The sequence below is a fragment of the Leptonychotes weddellii genome, chromosome 1 (assembly GCF_054177405.1).
Source record: "Leptonychotes weddellii isolate Sample4059 chromosome 1, ASM5417740v2, whole genome shotgun sequence".
Lineage (NCBI taxonomy): Eukaryota > Metazoa > Chordata > Mammalia > Carnivora > Phocidae > Leptonychotes > Leptonychotes weddellii.
In genome coordinates, this window is record NC_138369.1 from 118,581,926 (window position 1) to 118,606,574 (window position 24,649).

General features: G+C 50.8%; 1 protein-coding gene and 1 pseudogene across 4 annotated transcripts; both read left to right on the top strand.

The window, feature by feature from the left end:
* Positions 1–85: 85 nt before the first annotated feature.
* On the top strand, positions 86–2,133 carry LOC102731884 (large ribosomal subunit protein mL40 pseudogene; annotated as a pseudogene).
* Positions 2,134–6,876: 4,743 nt separating this feature from the next.
* DVL3 (dishevelled segment polarity protein 3) lies at positions 6,877–23,994 on the top strand. 4 transcript variants are annotated; one of them, XM_081830542.1, is made up of 16 exons: positions 6,877–7,290; positions 12,828–12,897; positions 13,431–13,552; positions 13,674–13,783; positions 13,983–14,118; positions 14,304–14,397; positions 14,612–14,681; positions 15,323–15,462; positions 15,629–15,705; positions 15,803–15,888; positions 16,043–16,192; positions 16,954–17,085; positions 17,272–17,439; positions 20,695–20,910; positions 21,010–21,420; positions 22,300–23,994. In XM_081830542.1, exons 1-16 carry the CDS (start codon positions 7,130–7,132, stop codon positions 22,329–22,331), a joined length of 2,175 nt encoding a protein of 724 aa, XP_081686668.1. In that variant the 5' UTR covers positions 6,877–7,129; the 3' UTR covers positions 22,332–23,994. The 4 variants fall into 4 exon arrangements, with proteins under 4 accessions (XP_081686668.1, XP_081686672.1, XP_030889249.1 ...); XM_031033389.2 differs by having other exon boundaries at positions 6,879–7,290; positions 15,821–15,888; XM_081830546.1 differs by having other exon boundaries at positions 6,878–7,290; positions 21,010–23,994.
* The last annotated feature ends 655 nt before the right edge of the window (positions 23,995–24,649 follow it).

Sequence of the window (24,649 nt, forward strand, 5' to 3'; positions counted from 1 at the left end):
TTTCCCTAACACCTAGGGGAGAGGGAGAAGTGGCGCGTTAACAGCCACTAGGTGGTACTGTGGTGCCTTGCTAATTGACCATTGCTCATGGGTAGTCAGAGGCTTAGATTCTTTTCCAGCCTCTGTGGACCAATTTGTGGTCCTGGAGTGGTGTGCCTGAGCCTGTTTCCATAGAGCCCTAGTCCAAACACTTTCCTGCCAGGGGTGATGATCCAAGCTATGTAAAGTCCATTAACCAACTGCCAGTCCCTCACATGCTTTGTCCAGTTGACCCAGTACTACTACCAGGGAAGCTGGAATATTCAACATCTTCAAGATAAGGAAGTTTGCTTAAGGTCTCAAGACTCTTAAGAGGGGTAGAGCTAAGGATTTGAATCTCATAATCAAGAATTCTTTCCGTTTCAGCATATTCAGTGTCTCAGTGAAGGGAAATTGCCTCCAGAGGCAAATATAACCCCAAGGCAGCAATGGGTATCCTAAGAACAGAGGAAGATCCTATGAAATGGGCTTTCCCCTAATATTGAGAGAGTGTTTACTGTATGATAAACATTTTGCTAACTACTTTTCATGTGTTTAACTAAACTTCACAGTAGATGATGTAGGTCTTATCCCCATTTTCAGATGAGGAGCCTAACGTTCAGAGATGTCCCATAACTGGTCATTGATAGAGCCATGCTGGAGTTTACCATTTTGCTATATAGTCTCCTTTAACCTCAACTATGAGACATGCCCTTCTGTCTCATCTTTTTTAGCTCTTTGTTGTCGTCCTAAAACCTTTACCCTATTGACACTTAAACCATGGCAAATGTTACTGGTAACGAGTGGCCCTCCTGAACATCACAGATAAAATGGTTGCCAATGTTCATTTTATTTGGGTAGAAAGGAGTAAGCTAAGGAAAATGATACTGATTTGTACTCGGATGTGAGGGGCATTACTGAGTATTTCTAAAGAGGAAAACACAGGAGCTTAATTTACTTTTCTTATTCAGTAAATCTCAGTTTTTGCTTTTCAGATACAGGACCTAGTGCCTAGAGGGCATATAAAAGTTATGGCATGGACTACTAGGAGCAGTTAAATACAAATAACTTATAGGGCACCTCTGATTTGTACCTAATGGGTGGCAGGGATCAGAGGGTGGCCAAAGAACTTTATAGAAGGAAGAGATTCCTTCCAGTGGAGTAATTAGGGAAGGCTTACAGGATTGTGACACCTGAGTGGCCTAAAAGTAGAAAGGGTACAGGGGACTTTAAAAGCAAAGCAAAGGGTGGGGAACGTGGAACGACGGGAAGGCTGGACCTTTGAGAGGAGCACTGCGGGCTGGACCACGAAGGGGCGCACGCCCGAAAGCAGCGGGTCAGGTCGACTGCCAGAGGGGCCATGGCCTTCGCGGCGCTGGGAGTTTCTGCTCACGCTCTGTGCTCTCGGAGTTGGCTTCTGGGAACATGGCAGACACAGATTAGAGACATCCACCAGCGAGCTTCATTTTTGTCCTTCTGGGGGCTCATTCCCATGAGAGCAGAACCTCTGTGAAAGAAGAAAAAGGTAGATCCTAAAAAAGACCAAGCAGTAAAGGACCGTTTGGAAAAAGAGGATCAGACGACTGGAGAAAGCTAGCCAGGAGCTAATTCCCATCGAAGATTTTATTACACCTGTGAGGCTCTTGGATAAAGCAAGACAGCAGCCTCACATGGTGCTCTCCTTTGAGAGTGAGCAGAGAGCTCTGCTCCTGAAGAAGTGGTCTCTGTACAAGCATCAAAAGCATGAGAAGGAGAGGGATGCCATCAGGTCCATGCTTGAGTCCCAGCAGGAAGCTCTGCAGGAGCTGCAACTCCTGTCCCCAGAGCTACATGTGGAGGCCACCAAGCGGGACCCCAATCTGTTCCCCTTTGAAAGCGAAGGGCCAGATTACACGCCACCAATCTCCAACTACCAGCCCCCTGAAGGCAGATACCATGATATCACCAAGGTATACACACAGGTGGAGTTAAAGAGGTAGAGTGGCAGGCACCTGTCTGCAGAACACACTGCCCTTTAGAGCCAGAATGACCAGGGCTCAAGCCTGCTTGTCACAGAGTCAGGCATGCTGTAAATAAATATGTTTAATCAAGAAAAAAAAAAAAAAGCAAAGCAAAGGGTTTCCATTTAAATATGGCACATTAAACACGTGGGTTTTTTTTTTTTAAGATTTTTTTTTATTTATTTGCGAGAGAGAGAATGAGAGACAGAGAGCATGAGAGGGAGGAGGGTCAGAGGGAGAAGCAGACTCCCTACTGAGCAGGGAGCCCGATGTGGGACTCGATCCTGGGACCCCAGGATCATGACCTGAGCCGAAGGCAGTCACTTAACCAACTGAGCCACCCAGGTGCCCCAACACGTGGGTTTTTTACTTTTTCCCAAACCCCATTTAAATGCTAAAGGAATTCTTCAAAAAAGTCCCATAACTCAGTAAGGAAAACCTGAGGTGATCACAATGCATGAGAGACACTGACATTTTGAAAAATGAAAAATAAATGAAAGAGTGAAAGTTGAACAGAGCAGAATGAGATGGGTTCTGTCTGCTGAGGTGGTTTTTAACAAAAAGCAAACCCAATGTGCCCTTTTAGACCCAGAAAAGGCGCAGCAGAGGGGATAAGGATTTGTTGCTAACAGGGTGGGGTGGAGAGGAATCAAAGATCTATATAAGAAAAGGCCTCCCAGGTCTCTACCTCATCCAATTTAGCCAGGTGATTAGCCCTGCTAATCTTGCGAGAAGTGGGAGATTTAGTCTCTGGAGAAATGGTGGGAGGAAATTATCAAAGAAATATTTATGAAGTTTTCCTAAATCCAAAGGTCTTGAGTTTTCAGACTGACAGAGCTTATGAGTGCCCAGTAGAATGAATGAAATTTCAGAACCTTAGGGAAGAGGTACTGGAGCCTCTGGACTCAAGAGCAGACATGGGGATGGGGGGGAGGGGCTAGATTGGAAATGAGGGATTAAGTGAAAGTATATGAGGGCTCTGAATATCAGCACATACCAGGCAAAAACAAACTGAAAAACGGGGAAAAAAGAAAGCCTTTAAATACTTATATTTTTTGTTTCCTCAAAACAAAAAGCCATCATCACCCCCACTTGATCACCCTACAGTGAAACCTGTTATTTAATAAACCCTGTATGTGGGGGCTGGCTCAGTCGGTGGAATGTGCGGCCGTTGATCTCGGGGTTGTGGGTTCAGGCCCCACTTTGGGTATAGAGATTATTTTAACAAAATCTTAAAACAAAAAACAAAAAAAGCCCTGTACATGGACAGCTTCCAATCAGCTTTTTAGTATCTTGCTCTTAAATGTGAATAGACCGCCAATGGCCATCGAACATTTGAGGAAACTTCCAATGTGACAGGTGGGGACCAAAACAAAACTGAAATGAAGGAAACAATGAGAAAGTAGGGAGATTTTTGAAAACCTCAAGGCAGCGGGGAGCTATAATTATTCTTAAAATTCAAAGAGGGAAGATACTGTGTCTATGAAGAAAGTACTATGAAAAGGGAGAACTGGATAACAAGGTTTTTAGAAATTAAAGATAAGTGAATTATTTCCTACTGAGAATTGGAGGACTGCATACCTGAATAGGATGGAGACTACATCCATCCTTAAGTAGTTGAATTTTGAATTGTGAACATTTTACCTATCCAATTGGATAGGGGAAAGGTTGGAAATGTCAAGAAAAGCTCCCAAAAAAGGTGCAGTCATTTAAAAATAAAAGGGAATGTATGATAAAGGAGGGAAAAAAATAAAGGATCAATCTAGAAGGTCCAGCATCTAACAGGAGTTATAAAAAACAGGGAAAATGGTAGTGATGTTATTAAATAATTTAAGGAAATATTGTTGAATTTCTAGATGGAAAGGGCTCACCAAGTGCCTAGCACAGTAAATTAGCACCAAGACATATCACCATGAAATTTTAGAACCCCGGGAAGCCTAGGTGGCTCAGTCAGTGGTTAAGCGTCTGCTTTTGGCTCAGGTTGTGATCCCAGGGTCCTGGGATGGAGTTCGAGTGCCGCATCGAGTCCTGCATTGGGCTCCTTGCTTGGCGGGGAGCCTGCTGCTCTCCCTGCTTGTGCTCTCTCTCTGTCTGACAAATAAATAAAATCTTAAAAATAAATAATAAATAAATAAATAAAATCTTTAAAAATTTTTTCAGAACCCCAGGAATAAAGAGAACTTCCTAAAGACTTCCAGAGAGAGTAAAAACAAGTAATGTGCAAAGCCTTAGGAAAAACAGAGCTCAAACTGACTGCTTAATAGCAACACTGGATGCTGGAAGACAATGTAGTGATACCTTCAAAATTCTGAAGGAAAGTTACTTTCAATCATATTTTCAGATTTGCAAGTTCTTGAAAAGGGTTTTATTTCCCATGCTTTCAAAGTAAGCCACCAAAGGGTGTGCTTTACCAAAGCAAAGGAGTAAAATATCCAGGAAATGGGGACCCAACAGGGAGGAGAGGTGAAGGGAATTCTGAGGATGATACAGAGAAGTTCCAGGATGACAGCCGTGCATAGGCTGAGACAGCCAACAGTGCAGACCAGAGCAAGAGAATGGAAGGCTCCAAGGGGAAAAAAATGGTTGGATTATCTAATATATTTGACAGTGTAAACAAAATATGCATTGAGAAACTATTAGAATATATGGTAAGACTTAATGGTAGATATACTATTTTAAAAAGCAAATGCAAAAGTAAAGCAATGATTAATGCCAGGAGAAACGAAAAGTTGTAAAAAGGAAGCATTTACTCATAGGCAAAATGTCAATACTAAAAACTATATTGACTTAACCAAAAAGTATGATTTCACTATTTTAAGAGCTTAGGGGGAGGTGGAAGAAAGATAAATCCATCAATCAAATTTGGAAATAAATAAGCAATGTCCAGAATGCATAAATCGATAACTAGTATGAGGTTTAAAAATATGTATGTACTGGGTTGGGGTGGAAAATGGGACAGAGAACTGCTGTTAAGAGCTTTCTTAATATGCACATATATTTAATTTAAAAAGTGAAGAGAAGGGTATGAAATGAAAGTACACAAGGTATGTGCAGGGGCTAGCAAATAGGTTGATTTGCTGAAGTAAAAAATTTAGCCAGGATATAATGAAAAAATAGCTGTAGAGGTAGGTAATTTCGATTATGGAGAGTTTTGAATATTGTGCTAAGAATATTTGGAAAGCCCTGGGGAATGTGGAGAGATTTCTGAGCAGAAGAGTCGTGTGGAAGAGGTACTTTGAAAATGCTAATTTGAGAAGCGCCTGGGTGGCTCAGCCGTTAAGAGACTGCCTTCAGCTCAGGTCATGACCCCAGGGTCCCGGGATTGAGCCCCACATCAGGCTCCCTGCTCAGCGGGAAGCCTGCTTCTCCCTCTCCCACTCCCCCTGCTTGTGTTCCCTCTCTCGCTGTGTCTCTCTCTGTCAAATAAATAAATAAAAGAAATCTTTAAAAAAAAAAAAAGAAAGGAAATGCTAATTTGGCAACAGTGTACAAAATGGAGTGGGTGAAGCCCATACTTGTTCCTGTGGCCTTAAAGGACCTATGTCTACCTCTCCAGCCTCATTCTACCACTATCACTATAGTCACAATGGCCTTCTTGTTCCTCAAATTGGGAGAGTTTATTCCTGCCTTGAGCCTTTATACCTGGCTGTGCCCTTTGCCTGGAATGCTTTTCCCCCCACACTGGACCTTCTAGCTGCTGCTTTTTCCATTCTATGTCTTTGCTCAAATGGAAGAGGCTTTCTCTAACCACCCATGGCTCTCTTCTCCCTTTTACTACCACATCACTCCATTTTATCTTTTTCTGAGCATTTGTCCCTTTGAAGTTATTTATTACAAGCTGGTGTGCCGCCTTTCAGATGAGTGAAAGTCCTGACTGAGGGCAGCCTTAACTGTCTTGTTTTCACTTTATCCCCCAGTGTGCCTTGCACCTTGGTGGGCACCCATTTATTAAATGAATTAAAAGCTAAGGGGTGAAGAGATCTGTCAGGGACCTATTACACCTAGTTCTGGTTTGAGACTTACTGGCCCAGTCATGCACTCATTTTCATCTCATTCTGCATCGTTCCATTTATTAAGCCACAGCTTTGCACCTAGGTATTGTACTGAGGGTTTTTTTTTTTTAAGATTTTATTTATTTATTTGTTTAGAGAGAGAGAGAGAGAGAGAGCGCGCGCGCGCAGGAACAGAGGGGAGGGGCAGAAGGAGAGGGAGGGGCAGAGGGAGAGGGAGAAGCAGACTCCCGCTGAGCAGTGAGCCTGATGGGACTCCATCCCAGGACCCTGAGACCATGACCTGAGCCGAAGGCAGGCATTTAACCTACTAAGCCACCCAGGTGCCCTGTACTGAGGTTAGAAGAAGGCATCAACTCGATTCCATTCTGTCCTCAAGGAACTCAGTTTGGTAGACTCAGTGACAGCAACTATGCTTTCCAACAGACCCTAAAAGGGCCACATGAAGGTCACTTTCCTCCATCGATACCTGGTCAGAACCGCCCGCCCCCCGGGCCGCCCCACCCACCTCTGGGGACCAAAGTGACCCCAGGCTGCTGAGGAACAGCCGATCCCCCCGGGGTCCAGAGCCAGGGCCTTGATGAGTCCGCGAACGCGGCCATCCTGGTGAGATCTGCCCTTCCCTGTCTGGGGAGCCTAGAAGACCGCCACCAAGCTCCCCGCAGGCCAGGGAGCGGAGCGCAGGCGGCCGAGCTCACCGCTGGGTGTCCGCGGGGCCCGGTAGAGGGCCCGGCCATCTGCCGTGAGGCCAGCGAGGCGCGGAGGCGGCCAGGGGCGGAGCTCGCGCCGGGGCGGGGCCGCGCCGGGGTCGGGGGAGGGGAGCCGGCCGAGCCGAAGCGCAGAGCCGGGTAGGGCCGCGGCCACCGGAAGAGTCGCAGTCTCCAGCGGAGCCGGGAGAGTGGGGAGCGGAAGCGGCGGCCGCGGTGGCGGCAGGCGGCGCTGGGACCCGGGAGCGACCGGAGAACAAGGGAGCTGGCGCCGCGGCCGGCCGCCGAGCTAGGCTGAGCCGCTGGGCCGCGCCGAGGGCCGTCGCCGCCCGAGAGGCCCGGCCCGGCCGCCGGAGCAGGCCGCGCGCGGGCCGCCGGGCCCGAGGCCGGAGCCATGGGCGAGACCAAGATCATCTACCACCTGGACGGGCAGGAGACGCCGTACCTGGTGAAACTGCCCCTGCCCGCCGAGCGCGTCACCTTGGCGGACTTTAAGGGCGTTCTGCAGCGACCCAGCTATAAGTTCTTCTTCAAGTCTATGGACGACGATTTCGGGTGAGGATGGCCCCCGCCTCACCTCCGGGGGACCCCGGCCCCTCCGGCTTCTCGGGGCCCACTCGGCCAGTTTGTGGACTCCCCTTGCTACACTGGCTTCTGGCCCTACTCTGGATTCCAGGGGGCGACTTGGGCATTTGGGGCCCCCCTGGCTTTTTCAGAGGCTGGAGTTCTAGCCCCTTTAGGGACTCTCCTTTTACCTCTTGTGGGGGACCTAGGCCCCCCTAGTTTTAGGGGGACGTCCAATTCCCCAAGAGCAACCAGAGTTCCAAGTCCCCTTCACCTCCTCAGAGACCAGTGGCCTACGTAGACGGACACACACCCCCTCCACCCGATTCCAGAGCCAGAGTCCCCAACCTTCTGCCCGCCAGGGGAGCCACCTTTTTAGCAGAGACTTGGGGTGTTTGGCACTCGGTCTTTGCCCTCTCCATCTTTTCAGCTCCCAACTCAAAGCCGTATTTGGAGTAGTGCATCCAGGGGCTATGCTGTGGGACTTTGAACTGGGGGGAGGGGGAGTTGGGGTGGCGGTTCAGGGGCCAGGCTGCAGGCTAAGGCCAGCAAGCCTAATGTTTATTTAGCTGTCTCCCCTTCCTTGTGGGGTATTAAGGATGTTGTCAAAGAATTGGAGTGCCTGACCCCTGAGAAGTCCCCACTGGCCTAGGTGCTGATTTCCCTTCAGAATTGGGGCCTTTTTCCTCCAGATGGTGGCCAAGGGGGAGACCTTGGAAAGGGCCTCAGAGCCTGGATGGGAGGGCCAGGAAGAGTCTCTTGGTGTTCTTCATCTTCCTCTGCCTGGCGGGGTCTTCTCCACCCATCTGCAGGGCTTTGGGCAGGCGGAGTTTGGAAGCAGGGACTTCCCCTTTAAGAGGGGCTGGAATGTTGGAGCCGGAAGGTTCTGTAGCAGCTGGCTTGGGAGGGGGAGCCTGGCCCATCCCCTCACCCCCCCCCATCTCCCAGGGGACTGGGGGAGGGGGAGGCCCCCAGACTTGCCTGCCCCACACTAACTGGGCACTGGGCCTGGAGGCCTGTGGGGAAGGCCTTCCCGGGCCCTGAAGGCCTAAAGGCTGTCTCTCCAGCCCCAGCCTGAGGCCTGCACTGCTCTTTGGAGCTGAGGCCCCAGAGCTGAATGAGGGGAGACAGTCTCCTCCCTGGTGTTGCTGAGTCTGGCTTCTCTTCCAGGACCCCTGCCCTCTTGGCCTGGGAAGCAAGCACCTTCTCTGTCTTCTGCCTAACATGTTTTGCTGTCATCTTTCCCCACGGAACTCAGGGTTTGATGAGCCCATGAGAGCCTGTGTGTGAGAGTGCTTTGAATGTGGGACGTTGGTCGTGCTATGCAGCTTCTGACCATTCTTGCTTCTTTTGTTGTTCCTATGCTGGGGTGGGGTACTCCTGGTGTAGTAATGATTGTCTGGCTTCAGTCCAGAGACAGACACCCCTGATGGGAAGATTCTGAAGAGGGATCGATCTGCAAGGGGTGAGAGTGAGGGGGCAGAGGCCTTGGCCTGGTAAGAGAAAAACAGAGTTGGAAGAGACCAAGATGCCGCCTCAGGGTATGGGATAGGGGAAATCAGCTAGAGTGCAGTGTGCTGGAGCCACCCTGGGACTGGATGCCTTGAGGGACTGGGATAGGCCTGTGTCTCTACCCTCAACTCACCCCTGAACCCAATGGGCTTAGCCCCCACCTCCTAAACTTATACCTCTCTGGGCTACCTCCCACTCCCGCCAGACTGCTGTCAAACCAGGCCTAACCATAGTCATAGGAGGGTTCCCATTACATCTGCTCACGGTTGACTTAATATTGTTCTTTAAATCCAGTTCACTCTCTCTTTCTTAGCTTGACCCAATCAGTAATATGAAATCACAGGTCTGATTTTCTACTTGTATTTCTTTCTAAAATATGTTAAAAATAAATACTTAACTATTGAATTAAACATTCATTCAGGTGCACCTGAAGCGATCTTGCATACATGAGTGGTACTTGAACCATCCTTTGCAAAATATTATAGTAGACTGTTTTAACAGTATTGAGAACAAACCTAAAGGAGGAGATTGATTTTGTTTTTATCCCCAGAAGGATTATTGAGCAGGAGAGGGCTAGAGCTGTCTTGTCACAGAGAACTGGTAGCTGAGAAGTATATATATTTCATTTATTTAACAAACTCTTTTTATGGTACTTCAGTGTGCATGCACTGATCTGAATGCTTTTCAAATCTTTACTCATTCAATCATCTTAACAGCCTTATGAAATAAGTAGTAATATCCCCAGTTTATAGATGAAGAAATGTTAAGTAACTTACCCAAGGCCACACAGCTAGTAAGTGGCAGAGCTTGATTCTGCATCAGAAATCTGGCTCCAAAGTCTAAGACCTTAATCACACAATTGTAGGTGTTATTATTATCATCACCATTGAACAGCTACATCCTCTCTGAGGGAGATGCTGAGCCTTGGCAAACTGTAGAGGTGATAGGGCTGCCACTTATCCTAGCCCCATGAGACCAGGGTTGGGCAGAGGCCAGCGACCTCTGCTGACAGATGGGAGAATGGGTCAGAGGAGAAAGGCTGCTCTCCAAGCTTACCCTCTGAGGTTCTGGTTTGTGAGGACTGAGGACTCCCCAACTCCCATCTGGTCTCCAGAAGTATTTGTCAAGTTAAGGTAGGCCAGACCCTCTTAAATTACTTGGGAAATGGAGGAAGAATAAACAGTTTCACCACTGATGGATGCTAGAATGGCCTTGAGCTGTGGGCGGGAGCAACATGGGAAGTTGGACTACAAACCATGTTGCTCCCCGCTCCATGTCACATACTGCCCTGCCTCTGGGCCTTCTACCCTGAGCACACTGCTCTTCCCTTTTCTTCCCCAGGTCCAAATTGCCCCATCTGCATTTAGCTTTTAAAGTTATGGCACTTTATCCCATTTATCCTTACACCTACCCAGCTCCTAGCCAGGACCTGACACCTAAGTAATACTCAACAGATGTCTGTCCAGTGAACACATCTGCTGTTCTTATGGTTCTGACCACTTCCCACTTGCCATATACTTGTATGAACTATCCATTGGGCCATAACCTCCAAGGACAAGGCAGGCTCCTGGTCTGGTGCTTCTTGAGGTTTATACAATGGCAAGCACAGGATTTAAAACCCACTGGGCTCTTAGCAAAGGCTTTTTAATTGAATGAACGATGATGGACGATGAGTGATGCGTAGATTTGTTTGGTCCCCGCCCTTAGAAACTTACACCTAGTTGGAAAGAGTATGGAACCTGCTAAAAATTGACACAGCTAATAACTAGCTTTTATTGTAAGCCTACGTCATGCCAGCATTTACAAATCACACTTACCAGGATAAGACAAAGGTTTGGAAAAGTTAAGAAACTTCCCTAAGATAGGAGGGCTAACAAATAGCAGAATTAGAACCCAGATTGGTTCAGCTCTGCTTACGGCGTGTGTGTGTGTGTGTGTGTGTGTGTGTGTGTGTGTGTGTGAGTGCTGTGCAACCCTGAGCCATTCATCTCCATGGTGGGAGGGGGAGGTCTCTCTGAGGTCCCCAAGGCTGTTGCTGAAGATCAGCTGATCGTTATGAGTCAGCAGAGCCTTGGCGACCTGTCGGTGACCCCTAGAAAGAGAGGAAACATCTGTAGCATTGGAGCTATGTGGTGGGGCCTGCTGGGGGAGGGAGTGGTGGGGACTCAGCAGCAGTTTCCCACCACAGGGAGACCCCCTCCAGAGCAGGTCAGTCTCTGCCCTAAGACCCACATACCCCATTTTCCTTTGAGCCCCAGTTCCCATATTGGACTGCAAGCTTAGGGTAACCCTGTGGCCAGCCTGGCTCATGACTCTGAGCTACCTCCATGTCCCTTCTTTTCAGCATGTTCTATCCCTAGGCTTTCTGCCATCGTGGGCTTGACCAGGATGATTAGAGCTGCTTTCCCAGGGTCTTTGTGGGGTTGGAAATGGTGGAGGAACCAGAGCTGGATGGGAGGGAGAAGGGCAGGCTTGGTCTTCGAACTTGGCTGTGAGTCCAAGAATGTGAGCATCACAAGGAGCCAAGCATGTTCCCGGCTCTGGGCAGAAGCTGCTCCAAGAACAAGGAAGGACTAGGCTTCCCAGCCTCCCTCTCTGCTCACAACCCCAGGCATGTGTCTTTCTCTTGCCCCTGATCACATCTTTCCAGCTCTGTACTCCTGGGGTGTTTGAAACAGTCTGGGGCCCTCAAACTTCTTCATTCCTTTCCCTGGCCCCAAACTGTAATCATGGTCTGACTTCTTGCCTTGATGCATCCCCAAGCCAAACTGCATGCCTATACACATCCCACCCCCTTCATGCCCCACATCACTGTCTCCCCCCACAACACCACACACACACATCCACATCACCTGTCACGGTATGAGAAGAAAATGTGAAATACCATGGTAAGACCATAGGTTTTGCAGTCAGGCAAGCTTGGGGCTGAATTCCAACTCTGATATCTTCCAGGCTCTGTGACCTGGGACAAGTTACTGAATGTTTCTCCATTTCTTTACTCGTAAAATGAGAATCTTGTCCATACAATGAAGGTGATGTGAAGATTATACATTCTAACTCTAGGGAGATAAGATGGTATAATAGGTAAGAATAAAGGCTAAAGAATCACGCTGACCAGGATTCAAATTCCAGCTTTTATTAGTGGTGTGACCGTAAGTGAATTTCTGAACTTACTAAGCCTTAGTTTCCCCATCTGTATCTGTCTTAGCATTGCTGTGAGTATTAAATGAAATGACACAAGCAAAGTGTTGGCCCATGATACATGCTTAATAAATGAGAGCAATTGGTACTATTATCATAAAGGCAGTGGAGGATGTTCAGTAAATACCTTTTCTCCTTCTCTTTCCTAATTTCCTTAAACTCCTCATCCAAACCTCCCAGAAGAATGTCAGGATTTACAAGAAGGGAAAGACAGAAATAAGGATGTACTTGGGGCGCCTGGGTGGCTCAGTTGGTTAAGCGACTGCCTTCGGCTCAGGTCATGATCCTGGAGTCCCAGGATCGAGTCCCGCATCGGGCTCCCTGCTCAGCAGGGAGTCTGCTTCTCCCTCTGACCCTCCTCCCTCTCATGCTGTCTCTCATTCTCGCTCTCAAATAAATAAAATCTTTAAAAAAAAAAAAAAAAGAAAGAAGGATGTACTTTTTCCTAGTTTAGGGTCAGAGGGAAAGAATAAGTCTAGTCCAGAAGAGATATATTGGGACTGGGTAAAGCACTCTCATGATTCTAGGGAGTAGCCACATTCATGAGGGACAGCAATTTGTCGGGTGTAATTTGCAGTCACCTGATAACTGAGAGGACACCCCAGGATGGCATCCGGCCTGGGCAGGGCTGATGTCTTCCTGGTGGTGCTAAAGAGTTGTCCCTAGGTGACTCCCACTTCTGCTCCCATCTGAATAGGCTTAGGCTGGTGGCATGATTCCCAGTTTGGTGGAGGAGCCCCTGAGTTAGGATTGTGAGGACCCTTCCATTTCCACCCCAGAAAGCTCACTTGGACACCCCCACCCTTTCCCTGCAGAGTGGTGAAGGAGGAGATCTCCGACGACAATGCCAAGCTGCCCTGCTTCAATGGCCGGGTGGTGTCTTGGGTAAGAAGCCCTCCTCAACCCTTCCTCCTCCTGCGTTCCTGCGGTGGGCTAGACAGAGGAAAAGCGTTGCTAAGATTATAGCTGGTGGTTTTATACTTCAATATCGGACTCTCCCCTGAGTTTTCTACCTGAACTCTTTCTCACCCCAGATTCTGTAGCCTTGGTGAAAGATGGGGGGCCGGGGGGAGGTGGAATATGGAGAGAGGGAGGGACAGAAACACTCATCAGAGACACAAATGTCTCCGACGCCCTTTGAGGCACTTTGCCTCAGGTTCCAGCCAACCTCTGCCTTAGACCACTGACCCTTGTTCTCTGCCTCCATCCCACTTCAATAGCTCATGCCTCCCATCCTCCCCATCCACCAGCAGTGAGTCCATTCCTCATCTCAGCTGACCTTGCATAGTCCTGTCCCTTCTACCTCCATGTCCCTTGCTTCATTCTCCCCAAGTCTGCATGCCCTGCCAGAAGCCAACCATCTGCTATTTCCCTGGTGCCCCCTGTACCACACTACCCACCCATTCTTTCCCCATCAGTTGGTGTCTGCTGAGGGCTCACACCCAGAGCCAGCTCCCTTCTGTGCTGACAACCCATCAGAACTGCCACCGCCCATGGAGCGCACGGGAGGCATTGGGGACTCCCGGCCCCCATCCTTCCAGTGAGTGTGGCCTGAGGGTGGAGCAGGCCCATGGGGGAGGGATGCATCAGCTCAGCCCAGGGCTGGGGGGAGGGAGCCCCCAGCCTGCCCCCTCTCCCACCAAGTCCTCTCTTCCCTGCAGCCCTCATGCTGGTGGAGGCAGCCAGGAGAACCTGGACAATGACACAGAGACAGACTCCTTGGTGTCTGCCCAGCGCGAGCGGCCACGCAGGAGGGATGGCCCAGAGCACAGTGCGTCTTCCCTGAACAGACACCTTCCCTCCCCACCCCCACCCACGCCTACCCCCACCGCTTCCATTCAGCTACCCGCTTCTCTGCCCTTTCCTGAGCTCTGGGTATGCCTGGCCCAGTGCAGCCCCTAGCCCAGCCCTGTGTCCTCCCTTCCCTCCTGCATCGGCATTGTGAACCCAGCTGCCTCTGTTCCCTGCAGCAACCCGGCTAAATGGAACTGCAAAGGGGGAACGGCGGCGAGAGCCAGGGGGTTATGATAGCTCATCCACCCTTATGAGCAGCGAGTTAGAGACCACCAGCTTCTTTGATTCGGATGAGGATGACTCCACCAGCAGGTGGGGCTTTGGTTTCATTGGTACTATGGGGCAGGTGACCCCCGAGCAGCCCTGACCCCATCTCCCCCCAGGATGGTGGGACCCTGGGAGGGCTGTGGGCTTTGCATGGGGGACTTGGGCCCTGTGGTGCCTCTTGTGGGGCAGGGCTGGGCCAGCCTGGTGGGGAACGACTGTGGGCCCCCCAGGTTCAGCAGCTCCACAGAGCAGAGCAGCGCCTCACGCCTGATGAGAAGACATAAGCGGCGGCGGAGGAAGCAGAAGGTTTCGCGGATTGAGCGGGTACGGGGCCTGAGATGCCAGGGTTGGGTGGGGGCAGACTGTGCCCTGTCCAGGCAGATCCAGGGTGTGTGCTTCCTTAGACCTCCTCCTATGGGGCCAGCATTTGAGCCTTTTAGGGGAGGGGTTGCCGAGGGCTCGCCTGGAGGAGGACCTAGGTGGGAGCAGTGAGTTCTTGCCAGCCCTACATGCTGCTCAGGGCTTCTGTCTGTTCCAGTCCTCGTCCTTCAGCAGCATCACGGACTCCACCATGTCACTCAACATCATCACAGTCACTCTCAACATGGGTGAGTCTGGTGAAACAACACTCTTGAGGGCCTACTATATGCCAGACACTGGGCAGACTTGAAGAGTTCAAAGAGGCACAAGATATGTTCCCTGACCCTGAGGAGCTTTCTCTCATAAACATAAACCAGTACATAAACCGATCATTTCAGTAGCTCATGATCAGGGCTATGACAGAGACAAGCACAGAGAGCTGTGGAAGCAGAGAGATGGCATCAGGGAAGCCTTCCTGGAGGAATTAATTTCTGATTCCTATCCCGCTTCCCTTTTTCAGCCGATGCTTGTTGCTCTCTGATTTCTGCCCTAGGTACTGTCTCTAGGAGATAGCTGGATGTCGTAAAAAGAGCCCCAACCTTAGAATTTAAGTCTGTGTTTGAATCCTGGCTTTGCCACTTAATGGCTTAGAAAAGTCACTGAAGCTTTTCGAACCTCAGTGGCCTGCTTTGTGAAATGGGACGAAGAGTCCCTGTGGCAGAGCTAGCAAGGCCTGAATGGAAGCATGCTTGACCATGCTGAACACAGGGCCCGATTCAGGTTCGATGAATGTTAGTTCCTCCCATCCCTTTCCACCCTTTTCTAATAAGGAACTCAGAATTTGGGTGGGAACCTTGTTCCTCTCTTAAGGTTGTATTACTCTCTGTAGAAAAGTACAACTTTCTGGGCATCTCCATTGTGGGCCAAAGCAATGAGCGTGGTGATGGAGGCATCTACATCGGCTCTATCATGAAGGGGGGTGCTGTGGCTGCAGATGGACGCATCGAGCCAGGAGATATGCTGTTACAGGTACCACTGCCCACCGGAGATGGTGGTGTGGATGGGGAGTAGGGAGATAATGCCTGCTCATTTAGAGGCCACTTCTTGGTAGGGGGAAGACCTGATCACCAACCTCAGCTTCCCTATCTACCTCCCCAACCCAGCTGCTTATCCCACTTCTGGCCCTCTCTCCCAGGTAAACGAGATCAACTTTGAGAACATGAGTAATGACGACGCAGTCCGGGTACTGCGGGAGATTGTGCACAAACCGGGGTATGGATGGAATGGGACATTGGGAAGGAGGGGGCAGGCATTTCTGGCTGTTAGGCAAGGGGATTGGTCTGGACTCCGTGCATCCTGCCCTCACTAGGGACACCCTTGCTTTCAGGCCCATCACCCTGACTGTAGCCAAGTGCTGGGACCCAAGTCCACGTGGTTGCTTCACACTGCCCAGGAGTAAGTGGCTGGGGGACTCAGCCCTAAAGCTGGTGCTTGGCACACGTGAACCCTGTCTCTCCTTCCTTCTGTGTTTCCCTGAACCCTCATACCTACCCTGTGGGGCCTGCCAGTGGGCAGCGTGGGCAGCCCCTGACTCTCATCCTCCCTGCAGGCGAGCCCATCCGGCCCATTGACCCTGCAGCCTGGGTCTCCCACACTGCAGCCATGACCGGCACCTTCCCTGCCTATGGCATGAGCCCCTCCCTGAGCACCATCACCTCCACCAGCTCCTCCATCACCAGCTCCATCCCTGACACAGAGCGTGAGTGTCCAACCCTGCCCCCGAGGCCCAGCAGACGAGGCCAGGTGGGAGGGACTGATGAAGGCCCACATGGAGACTCTTGCTTAAAAGTCAGAGGGGGCTGGAGAGGGGGCTGAGTTTATTCCAGCTACCTCACACTGCAGCTTCCCAGAGTGGACACCCAACCCTCACAAAACAATGTTTGCCTCTGAACCTGTATTGAGCACCCCATGAGCCTCAGTTTCCTCTAGTAAAATGGGACTAATGATACGCACTCTACCAGGTTCCAGGGCGAGGGAGGGGGTTTTAACAAGAGGGTATAAGTGAAGCCTCGATCCCAATATGTGGCATAAAGTGAGCACTCAGCAAATGACTGCCATTTTTATTATAACACACATATTATACACTTTGCTAAGCACCTTCATTTATATTATTTAATTCTCTCTTCAAATACCCTTGCAAAATATGGGGCGCCTGGGTGGCTCAGTTGGTTAAGTGTTGGACTCTTGATCTCCGCTCAGGTCTTGATGTCAGGGTTGTGAGTTCAAGCCCTGTGTTGGGCTCCACATTGGGCATGGAGCCTACTTTAAAAAACAAATAAATCCTTGCAAAATAAATATTAAAGTCCCTATTTTTACAGAGGAGGAAACTAAGTGTCCTAGAAGTCAGTAATGTGCCCACCATTGGTCCATAGTTATTAGGTGATAGAGCTGCAGTGCAAACTCCTCTCCACCTAACTCTGTAGCCCCTTTCTGCCTCACCATTCTGCCTCCCACCCCCAGGCCTAGACGACTTCCACCTGTCCATCCACAGTGACATGGCCGCCATTGTCAAAGCCATGGCCTCCCCTGAATCTGGGCTGGAGGTCCGAGACCGCATGTGGCTCAAGATTACCATCCCCAACGCTTTCATCGGTGAGAGGGCCCCATGGTGGGATGAAGGGCGGGGTGGGGAGAGGTAGGGCAGGGCAGGCTGGGGGCTGAAGATCTCCCTTAGGCCACTCCTTGGAGCTGGCACCAGCCCCAGCCTTGTGGCTTCTGTGAGGTCAGATGAGCCCAAGTCAGGTGGGCCTCCCAATCAAGTGGCGGCCTTGCCCCCAGGCTCGGATGTGGTGGACTGGCTATACCACAACGTGGAAGGCTTCACTGACCGGAGAGAGGCCCGCAAGTATGCCAGCAACCTGCTGAAAGCCGGCTTCATCCGCCACACTGTCAACAAGATCACCTTCTCTGAGCAGTGCTACTACATCTTCGGTGACCTCTGTGGCAGTATGTGCCTCCCCCACCTCCTTGCTCTGTCTCCTGGCTGGGAGTGGGGAGGGGCCCAGGGATGTGGCAGCAGACCCCAGGGAGCCCACATGAGGCGTGAGCAAGGCAGCCAAGGTGGGGGCCCAGCTTGAGGCCTGACACGGGCCTCCCTCTCTAGTAGAAGCAGATCCCAGTCGGGCCTTTTCACCTGCTCTGCGTCCCCGTCTTGGGGCTGGCATTTTCTAAGTGCCTCCTCTGTTTCTGGCACCATGCTGGTTTCTTTCTTTTTTTTTTTTTTTAAGATTTTATTTGTTTATTTGACAGAGAGAGACACAGCGAGAGAAGGAACACAAGCAGGGGGAGTGGGACAGGGAGAAGCAGGCTTCCTGCGGAGCAGGGAGCCCGATGCAGGGCTCGATCCCAGGACCCTGGGATCATGACCTGAGCTGAAGGCAGACGCCCAGCGACTGAGCCACCCAGGCGCCCCGTGCTGGTTGTTTCTAAGCATCATCTCACTCTCACTCAGTCCTCACAACCCCGCCTTCTCACCGTTGGGGAGATGGATCACTATCCCTATTTCAGCTGAGGAAACAGACTTAGAGAAGTTAAATAGTCCACTCATTCTCACAGTCAGACACAGAGGAGTTAGGCCTTGGGTCCAGGTCTTTCTGGCTCCAGAGTCCTTTTTCTTACTACCATTTGGAGCTGCCTAGGTGTGTGGTGTTGCAGAAACATTATCTTAGCAAGGTCAAAGATCCTACCGTTGGCCCCTGATCACCCTCCCAGCACCAAGCAGGTTCCACCAAGGCAGGACCTGGGGCTGGCTTGAGGCCCCAAGTCCCCAGCCTCCTCAGACCCTTGAGGGTGGGCTGGGCCTTGGGATGAAACTGAAAAAAACTGTCAGGGCTGAAACTGAAAAAAACTGTCAGGGCCAGCTTGTAGAGGACTCTGCAAGCTGCCCCAAGCTTGACTTGATCCCGAGAGAGTACAAAGTCAATGAGGCTTTTTAAGGAGGAAAGGTCTGCAGGGAACCCTCCCTTCTCCTCCTGAGCATACAGACAGCCCTTGGGTAGAAAGGGGAGTCCTCAAAACAGGACAGCATTGCTCAGCCTGGGAGCAGAAGCCCACTCCCAGCAGCCGCCTCTGCCTCAGGGAGCCTTTTGTCATGCCAGTGGCGCTTGCTGGCTGAAGTCCAAAAACTGACTTAAAATGCTTCAGGTTAGGTTCTAGGACTAGAAAGGCTGTTGCTGCAGAGCACAAGGTCATGATGGAGGGTGCATAGGGCTTTGGAGTTGGACAGTTCTGAGTTCAAATCCTAGCTATGCCCTCACTGTGTGAACATGAGTTAAGTGACAGCCTCTCGTTGCCTCAACTTCTTGATCTGTAAGTTAGAGGTAATAGTAGAACCTATCTCAGAGCTTTTTAGAGGTTAAGACAGTGTGTATAATGCTTTTAGCACCATGTTTGGCCCACAGTACGTGCTTTAAAAAATTCTCCATTATTCATAAATTTAATTGATTCTAAGGTGAACATTTCTTTCACATGTCGATATCTCTGAAATTGGGGTGCATCTTATAATTAATGGCTTCTTAGACTCAATCCTGTGTGGTTATTATTATCATCATTAGAAGAAGTCAGCCCTGGCCCTGAACCTCCAGGGACCCCTAAAGGTTCTCAAGACAGCTGTGGTTTTTGCTCAAGACCTATTGTTCTATCCCTGGGGCCTCCTGGGTCTTTTACCCATTGGCCAAGACCCCCCAGAGGCCCAGCTCAGGGATAGGCTGACAGACAGGTCTTTTTCTTCTCACTGGCCAAGATCTCAGCCTCCTCAGCAGGCTCAAAGGAAAGAATTGGGAACCCCAATTCTTTGGGGGATCCCCAGGAGCCCACAATCACTCCCCTCAGGACAACAGCTCGGAGGCTGAAATAGTCACCAGCTCTTGGGGCATGAGCCAAGGCAGCCCCCTGTTCCTCACCACCACCACCACCACCCCCATGCTAGCTGCAGGCCTTGACAGGTTGATGGCTTAGCTGGTAGACTCCACAGACAGCCTCCGCCCTCTCAGATCCCCCTTTCCTGACCTCTTCTTCCCTGGAAGGTTGGGCTGGCTTACTTAAGGAATTGGAACAAAGGGCTCCATCTGTATCTAGCATGGCCCGTAGGGCAATTCCAGCTCTGTCAGAGCTCTGGGACCTGGTATGATGAGGTGTGAGCAAGGGGTGTCCCAGGCAGGTAACACTTCTGGTGGCCCCGTTCAAGTAGTTCCAACATTGGTGGGGGCAGCCTTGCCCTTAAGGAGTGAACAATTTACTGTGGGAGCCAGAGTCATGAAACAAGTAATGTTAATACTGTGAAGAATGAGGCCTGGCTGGGAATGGGGTGGAGGGCACAGAGGAGGCATCTAAGTTGTTCTCTTTCTGAGCCCTTTCCACCTTCCCCAGCAGCACCAGGAAATCCATCTGGACCAAGAGCCTTCTGTATGGGGAGGCTCTGAAAGGCCTATGTTCGTTCTGGCCTATAATGGGTATATTTTTTTAGTCCTAGATGAAGGGAGAGGGCAAAATTTCACCTAAATTTCCCCAAACTGCTCCCTACTCTTTATTAATGACTCACCTGGAAAGATAAGAAGAAAGTAAGCAACTCCTAGCTTCTGCTCTGGCTACAATTTGGATTGACCTCAGGTGGGTCATTTAACTTCTCTGGACTTCACTTTCCTCATCTGGAAAAAATGTGACTAATGCCCTCTTCATAGGATGGTGGTAACATTTGCATGAGGTGAAGAGCTTTGTATCGTGCCTAATGACTTGCAGGTTTGCAATACCTGTCTGCTATTTCAGCTTCCCACACTCCCCCCAAGTGAACAGAGGAGAACATTGCCCATTTAAGATTTGTGCTCCTTCTGCCAGCTTACCGAGGAAGGAGGAGAAACTGTCAAACCTTTGGAAGGGGGCCTCCCTGGGCCTGGGAGTTGGGTGTCAGGATTGCGCATTGAGCATCTGAAGTGGGGGCTTAGGGCCTTCCTGAGGAGGGTTTTCCTTGTGTGGTTTGTGTCTGCAGGGTCTCCCTCTCCACCGTCTCAGGTAGGTGGCAGAGGGGGTCTGAAGAAGTGAGAGATCTCTGACCTGTGCCTCTGCTCATTTGGAGGATAAACTACCACTGCTGTTAGGTGTCATCACACATGTACCCCCCTCACCTAGACCGGGGACCTCTCTCTCCCGACCTAGGGGTGTGGGGGCATGGGATAGACCCAGCTCATCTGGCCCTCCCCTCCACAGACATGGCCAACTTGTCCCTCCATGATCACGACGGTTCCAGTGGCGCCTCTGACCAGGACACGCTGGCCCCTTTGCCGCACCCAGGGGCCGCCCCTTGGCCCATGGCTTTCCCTTACCAGTACCCGCCGCCCCCGCACCCCTACAACCCGCACCCAGGCTTCCCAGAGCTGGGGTACAGCTATGGTGGGGGCAGCGCCAGCAGTCAGCACAGTGAAGGTAAGGTGGAGGGGGGCGGTGGTGGGGGCACAGGCGAACCCCAAGCTGCTGCTGCAAGCCCTGAGCGTCGCCCGCCCTGGGCCTGCCTGTCCCCTACAGGCAGCCGGAGCAGTGGCTCCAACCGGAGCGGCAGTGACCGGCGGAAGGAGAAGGACCCGAAGGCGGGGGACTCCAAGTCGGGCGGCAGCGGCAGCGAGTCGGACCACACAACCCGCAGCAGCCTGCGGGGGCCGCGGGAAAGGGCGCCCAGCGAGCGCTCGGGGCCTGCCGCCAGCGAGCATAGCCACCGCAGCCACCACTCCATGGCCGGCAGCCTGCGCAGCCACCACACGCACCCGAGCTACGGCCCCCCTGGCGTGCCCCCTCTCTACGGTCCCCCCATGCTGATGATGCCCCCGCCGCCCGCGGCCATGGGGCCCCCGGGAGCCCCCCCGGGCCGCGACCTGGCCTCTGTGCCCCCCGAACTGACAGCCAGCAGACAGTCCTTCCGCATGGCCATGGGAAACCCCAGTGAGTTCTTTGTGGATGTGATGTGAACAGGGCCCCTCCCCCACTTGCATCCCTCTCCCGCACCCGGGCGGCTGCGTCCCTCTCTCCGTCCGTCCGTCTTTTTTACTTTGTCTGGTACCTGAAAGGGAAATAAATTGAACTAAATTCAGGCGCGCTAACTGCTCGCTGGGCGCAGCGAGGGCGGGGTGCACCCACCGATCGCCACTGCGGCCCCTAACCTGCCACCGGCCCCAGCTTGCCCCTCTGTCCACTAACCGCTGAGGGCCTTCCCAGGATCCTTCATGTTACTGGGACCCGACTTGCTGGTGCTGCTCCTTATTCCCCACACTTCAGGAGTTGAACCCAGCGGTGCCCTTGAGGGCCTGCTCACCCCTTTATCCCCACCTTCCCCCCCCCCCCGCCCCGCCACCGGCACCCCCGCAGCAACCTTGCACCGTTCAGTCCAGCTACATCAGCCCTCCATTAACCGCATCCCCTCGAGCATGTGTGCCAATCTCTTAACTTTTCCCCCACAGTACTGACACCAAAAAATACTTGCTTCAGCTGCCCCTCTTCCTAACTGCCCCCGCCCCGCAGTGGTGGGGGCTGCCTCAGTCCTGCACCCTAGAGCTGTAGTCACTTCCAATAACCATCTAAGCTATCTCAGCCTGTGCCTGCCTTTACTAGAAGCCCGAAGGGCCCCCTCAGTTGCCTGAGCTGCTAGTGGCTTCCAGGAAGCATATTTGCTCTACCCCTACATCTGTACTCCCATGCCTGTCCTGTGTGCTGGTTCCTTCAGACCTCTAACTCTACTAACCACTAGGCTCATCTCACCTCTGGGCCTGAAACATTTCTTTTCTTTCTTTTTTCTTCCCTCAATTTTTCCTGGGCCTGGAGCAGCCAAGAATTACGGGCTGTTTGACTTTCTGTGAGCCCCCAGCAAGGGGAGGCCCAGCCTCCGAGGAGACCAGGAACTCTGCTTCAGCAGCCCCTCAGGGCTTCCCAAGGATGTTCAGCTCCCACACCCCCACTTCAACATGTTGAGTCACTAGGCTTTTAGGGGGGGGGCTCCAGCCTCTCACCCATGTATGAGACTCTGTTCCCCTTTCCAGAGAGTGCCCCGTCCTTATGTCTCCTCTCTCTCTGTTTCTCTCTTTCTCTCTCTCTCTCTCTCTCACACACACACACACATACACACACACGTACCTATGCAAGTTCACTTAAGCCTCAGGGCTGGTCCCTACCCAGAGGGCTGGATCTTCTCTCCCAGGTTGTAGGGCTGGTTCCTTGACTTCCCTCTCCCCTTCCTTATAGCCCTCAAGCCTCCCACACATGTCCCCATCATCTTCCTACTGGATAAAGCTCATAAGCTGGGTGTCAGTTTAGGCTCAGCAGAGGACTCCCCAAGCAACTGGCAGGTTGTTCTCACCCTGCCTCTTACCCCACATGCCCTTCCCTGATTTCATAATTACCATGATGCCCCAGAGAAAGGTTGGGCAGGGGGACTTCTGGGACTCCTACTAAAGTGCCAGGTTTTATTTTTTTACCTTATTCTCCAGTTTAAGCAAATCATGACGTTCTCTTTAAACCTCTTCTATAAATTCTCCTGGCTTACCTAGGTGTCCATATTTTTAGGACTGGGGTGTCAAGATTAAGGATTAAGTCTTAAGCTCCAGGCTTTGGGGCAAACCAGGGTAGGGACATTTTGGCGTTCATTCATTTAACCAAGACTTCCTGGGGTTTTTGGTGACCAAGGGCTGTGTTGGAAGCATGACTCAGTCTTGCCTGCCTTCTAGGAGCTCTAGGTTTGCTCCCAACCCAGGCCATGGCTTTCTCTAGCCACCACTACAGAGCTGCCTCCTATACTTTTCCTTTCCTGACTCTGCCATGTTCAACTCCCTTGAGAATTCCTCCACTATTGCTCATGCCTTCAGTGTTGGTGCTCCCAGTGTTCCATCTTTGGTTCACTTCTCTTTCCTCTATGTTTACTCCTCAAATGATGTCATCTATCCTGATGTCCTCAATTGACACTGATATGCTGGTGATTCTAAAACACATATCTTCAGCCACAATTTCCCTCCAAATTTTAGATCTGTATTACCACCCACTGGACATCACCATGGACATACCCATATGGACTCAACTCATTTCCCGCATCAAGTGTGTTCCTCCTGAATTCCAATCTTGGTTATTTTTATCACACTCTACATAGGCACACCAGCTAGTAACATTTATGGGCTTAAATTCCTCCCCATATCTTACTAGTCATTATATCATATCCATTCCACTCCAACGATCTTTCTTGAATATGGTCCTTTCTCTCCCCCCTGCCTCTACTCTAACTCACAGGAGCATGGGATTTGGAGTCAGGTTGTTCTGGGTTTGAATCCCAGCTCTACTACTTTTTGGTTTCGTGATAAGAGAGTTATTTAATCTCTCTGAGCCTCAGTTCCCTTATATGTAAAATGATGATAATAATACCTACCTCACAGGGTTGTTGTGAGGATTTAAATTAGATAATGTACGAAAAGTGCCTAGCACAGTGCCTGGCACACAGTAGAATAGGTGCTCAATAAATGGTAGCTATTATTATTATTATTATTATTATTATTATTATTATTATTTACTCTAAATGGTAGGATATTACTGAAGATAAAGCTTTTGGAAAGGTAGCAGTGAAGCCTTGAGTGCTGGTTCAGGAATTAGAAATGCCTATATTCGGTCACTTAATGGATTCACACTGTGACCACCGTTTGAGGGAGACCAGATCTTCATCCTGCCATGTCCTGGCTTGTAGCAGGAGGATGCTGGGACAGTAGGGTTTGCAACCAGGTTTGCCCCTTTTTGTCCTTCCTCCCATGATGGGCTCAGCAGCAGTGAAGGCAGCAGGGCATCTCTCCCTGCAGAAAGAGAAGAGCTAACAGATTTTCTTTAGGTCCTGCAAGAGGAAATAGGCCTTTCATGTCTGAGGGTTTGCTGTCTCTTCTCAGCTTGGATTTGAAGATTAACTCTGTTCATCAGAGAGGGGATTTCAAATTCCATGTCCAGTTAAATTAAACTTGCCAACGGTTTTTTAAGCAACATATATGCTGTCAATAGAAGGCACACAGGTCCTGGGCTTGAGAGGTCACATACGTATGTATAGCTGGGATAGAACAGACATTCTTGAAAAGCTTTGGCTAGTTTCTTACAAGTATTTGCCTTCTTGCTCCCTGCCCTTTTACTTGGGTCTTGAACCCTGGGAAAAGGC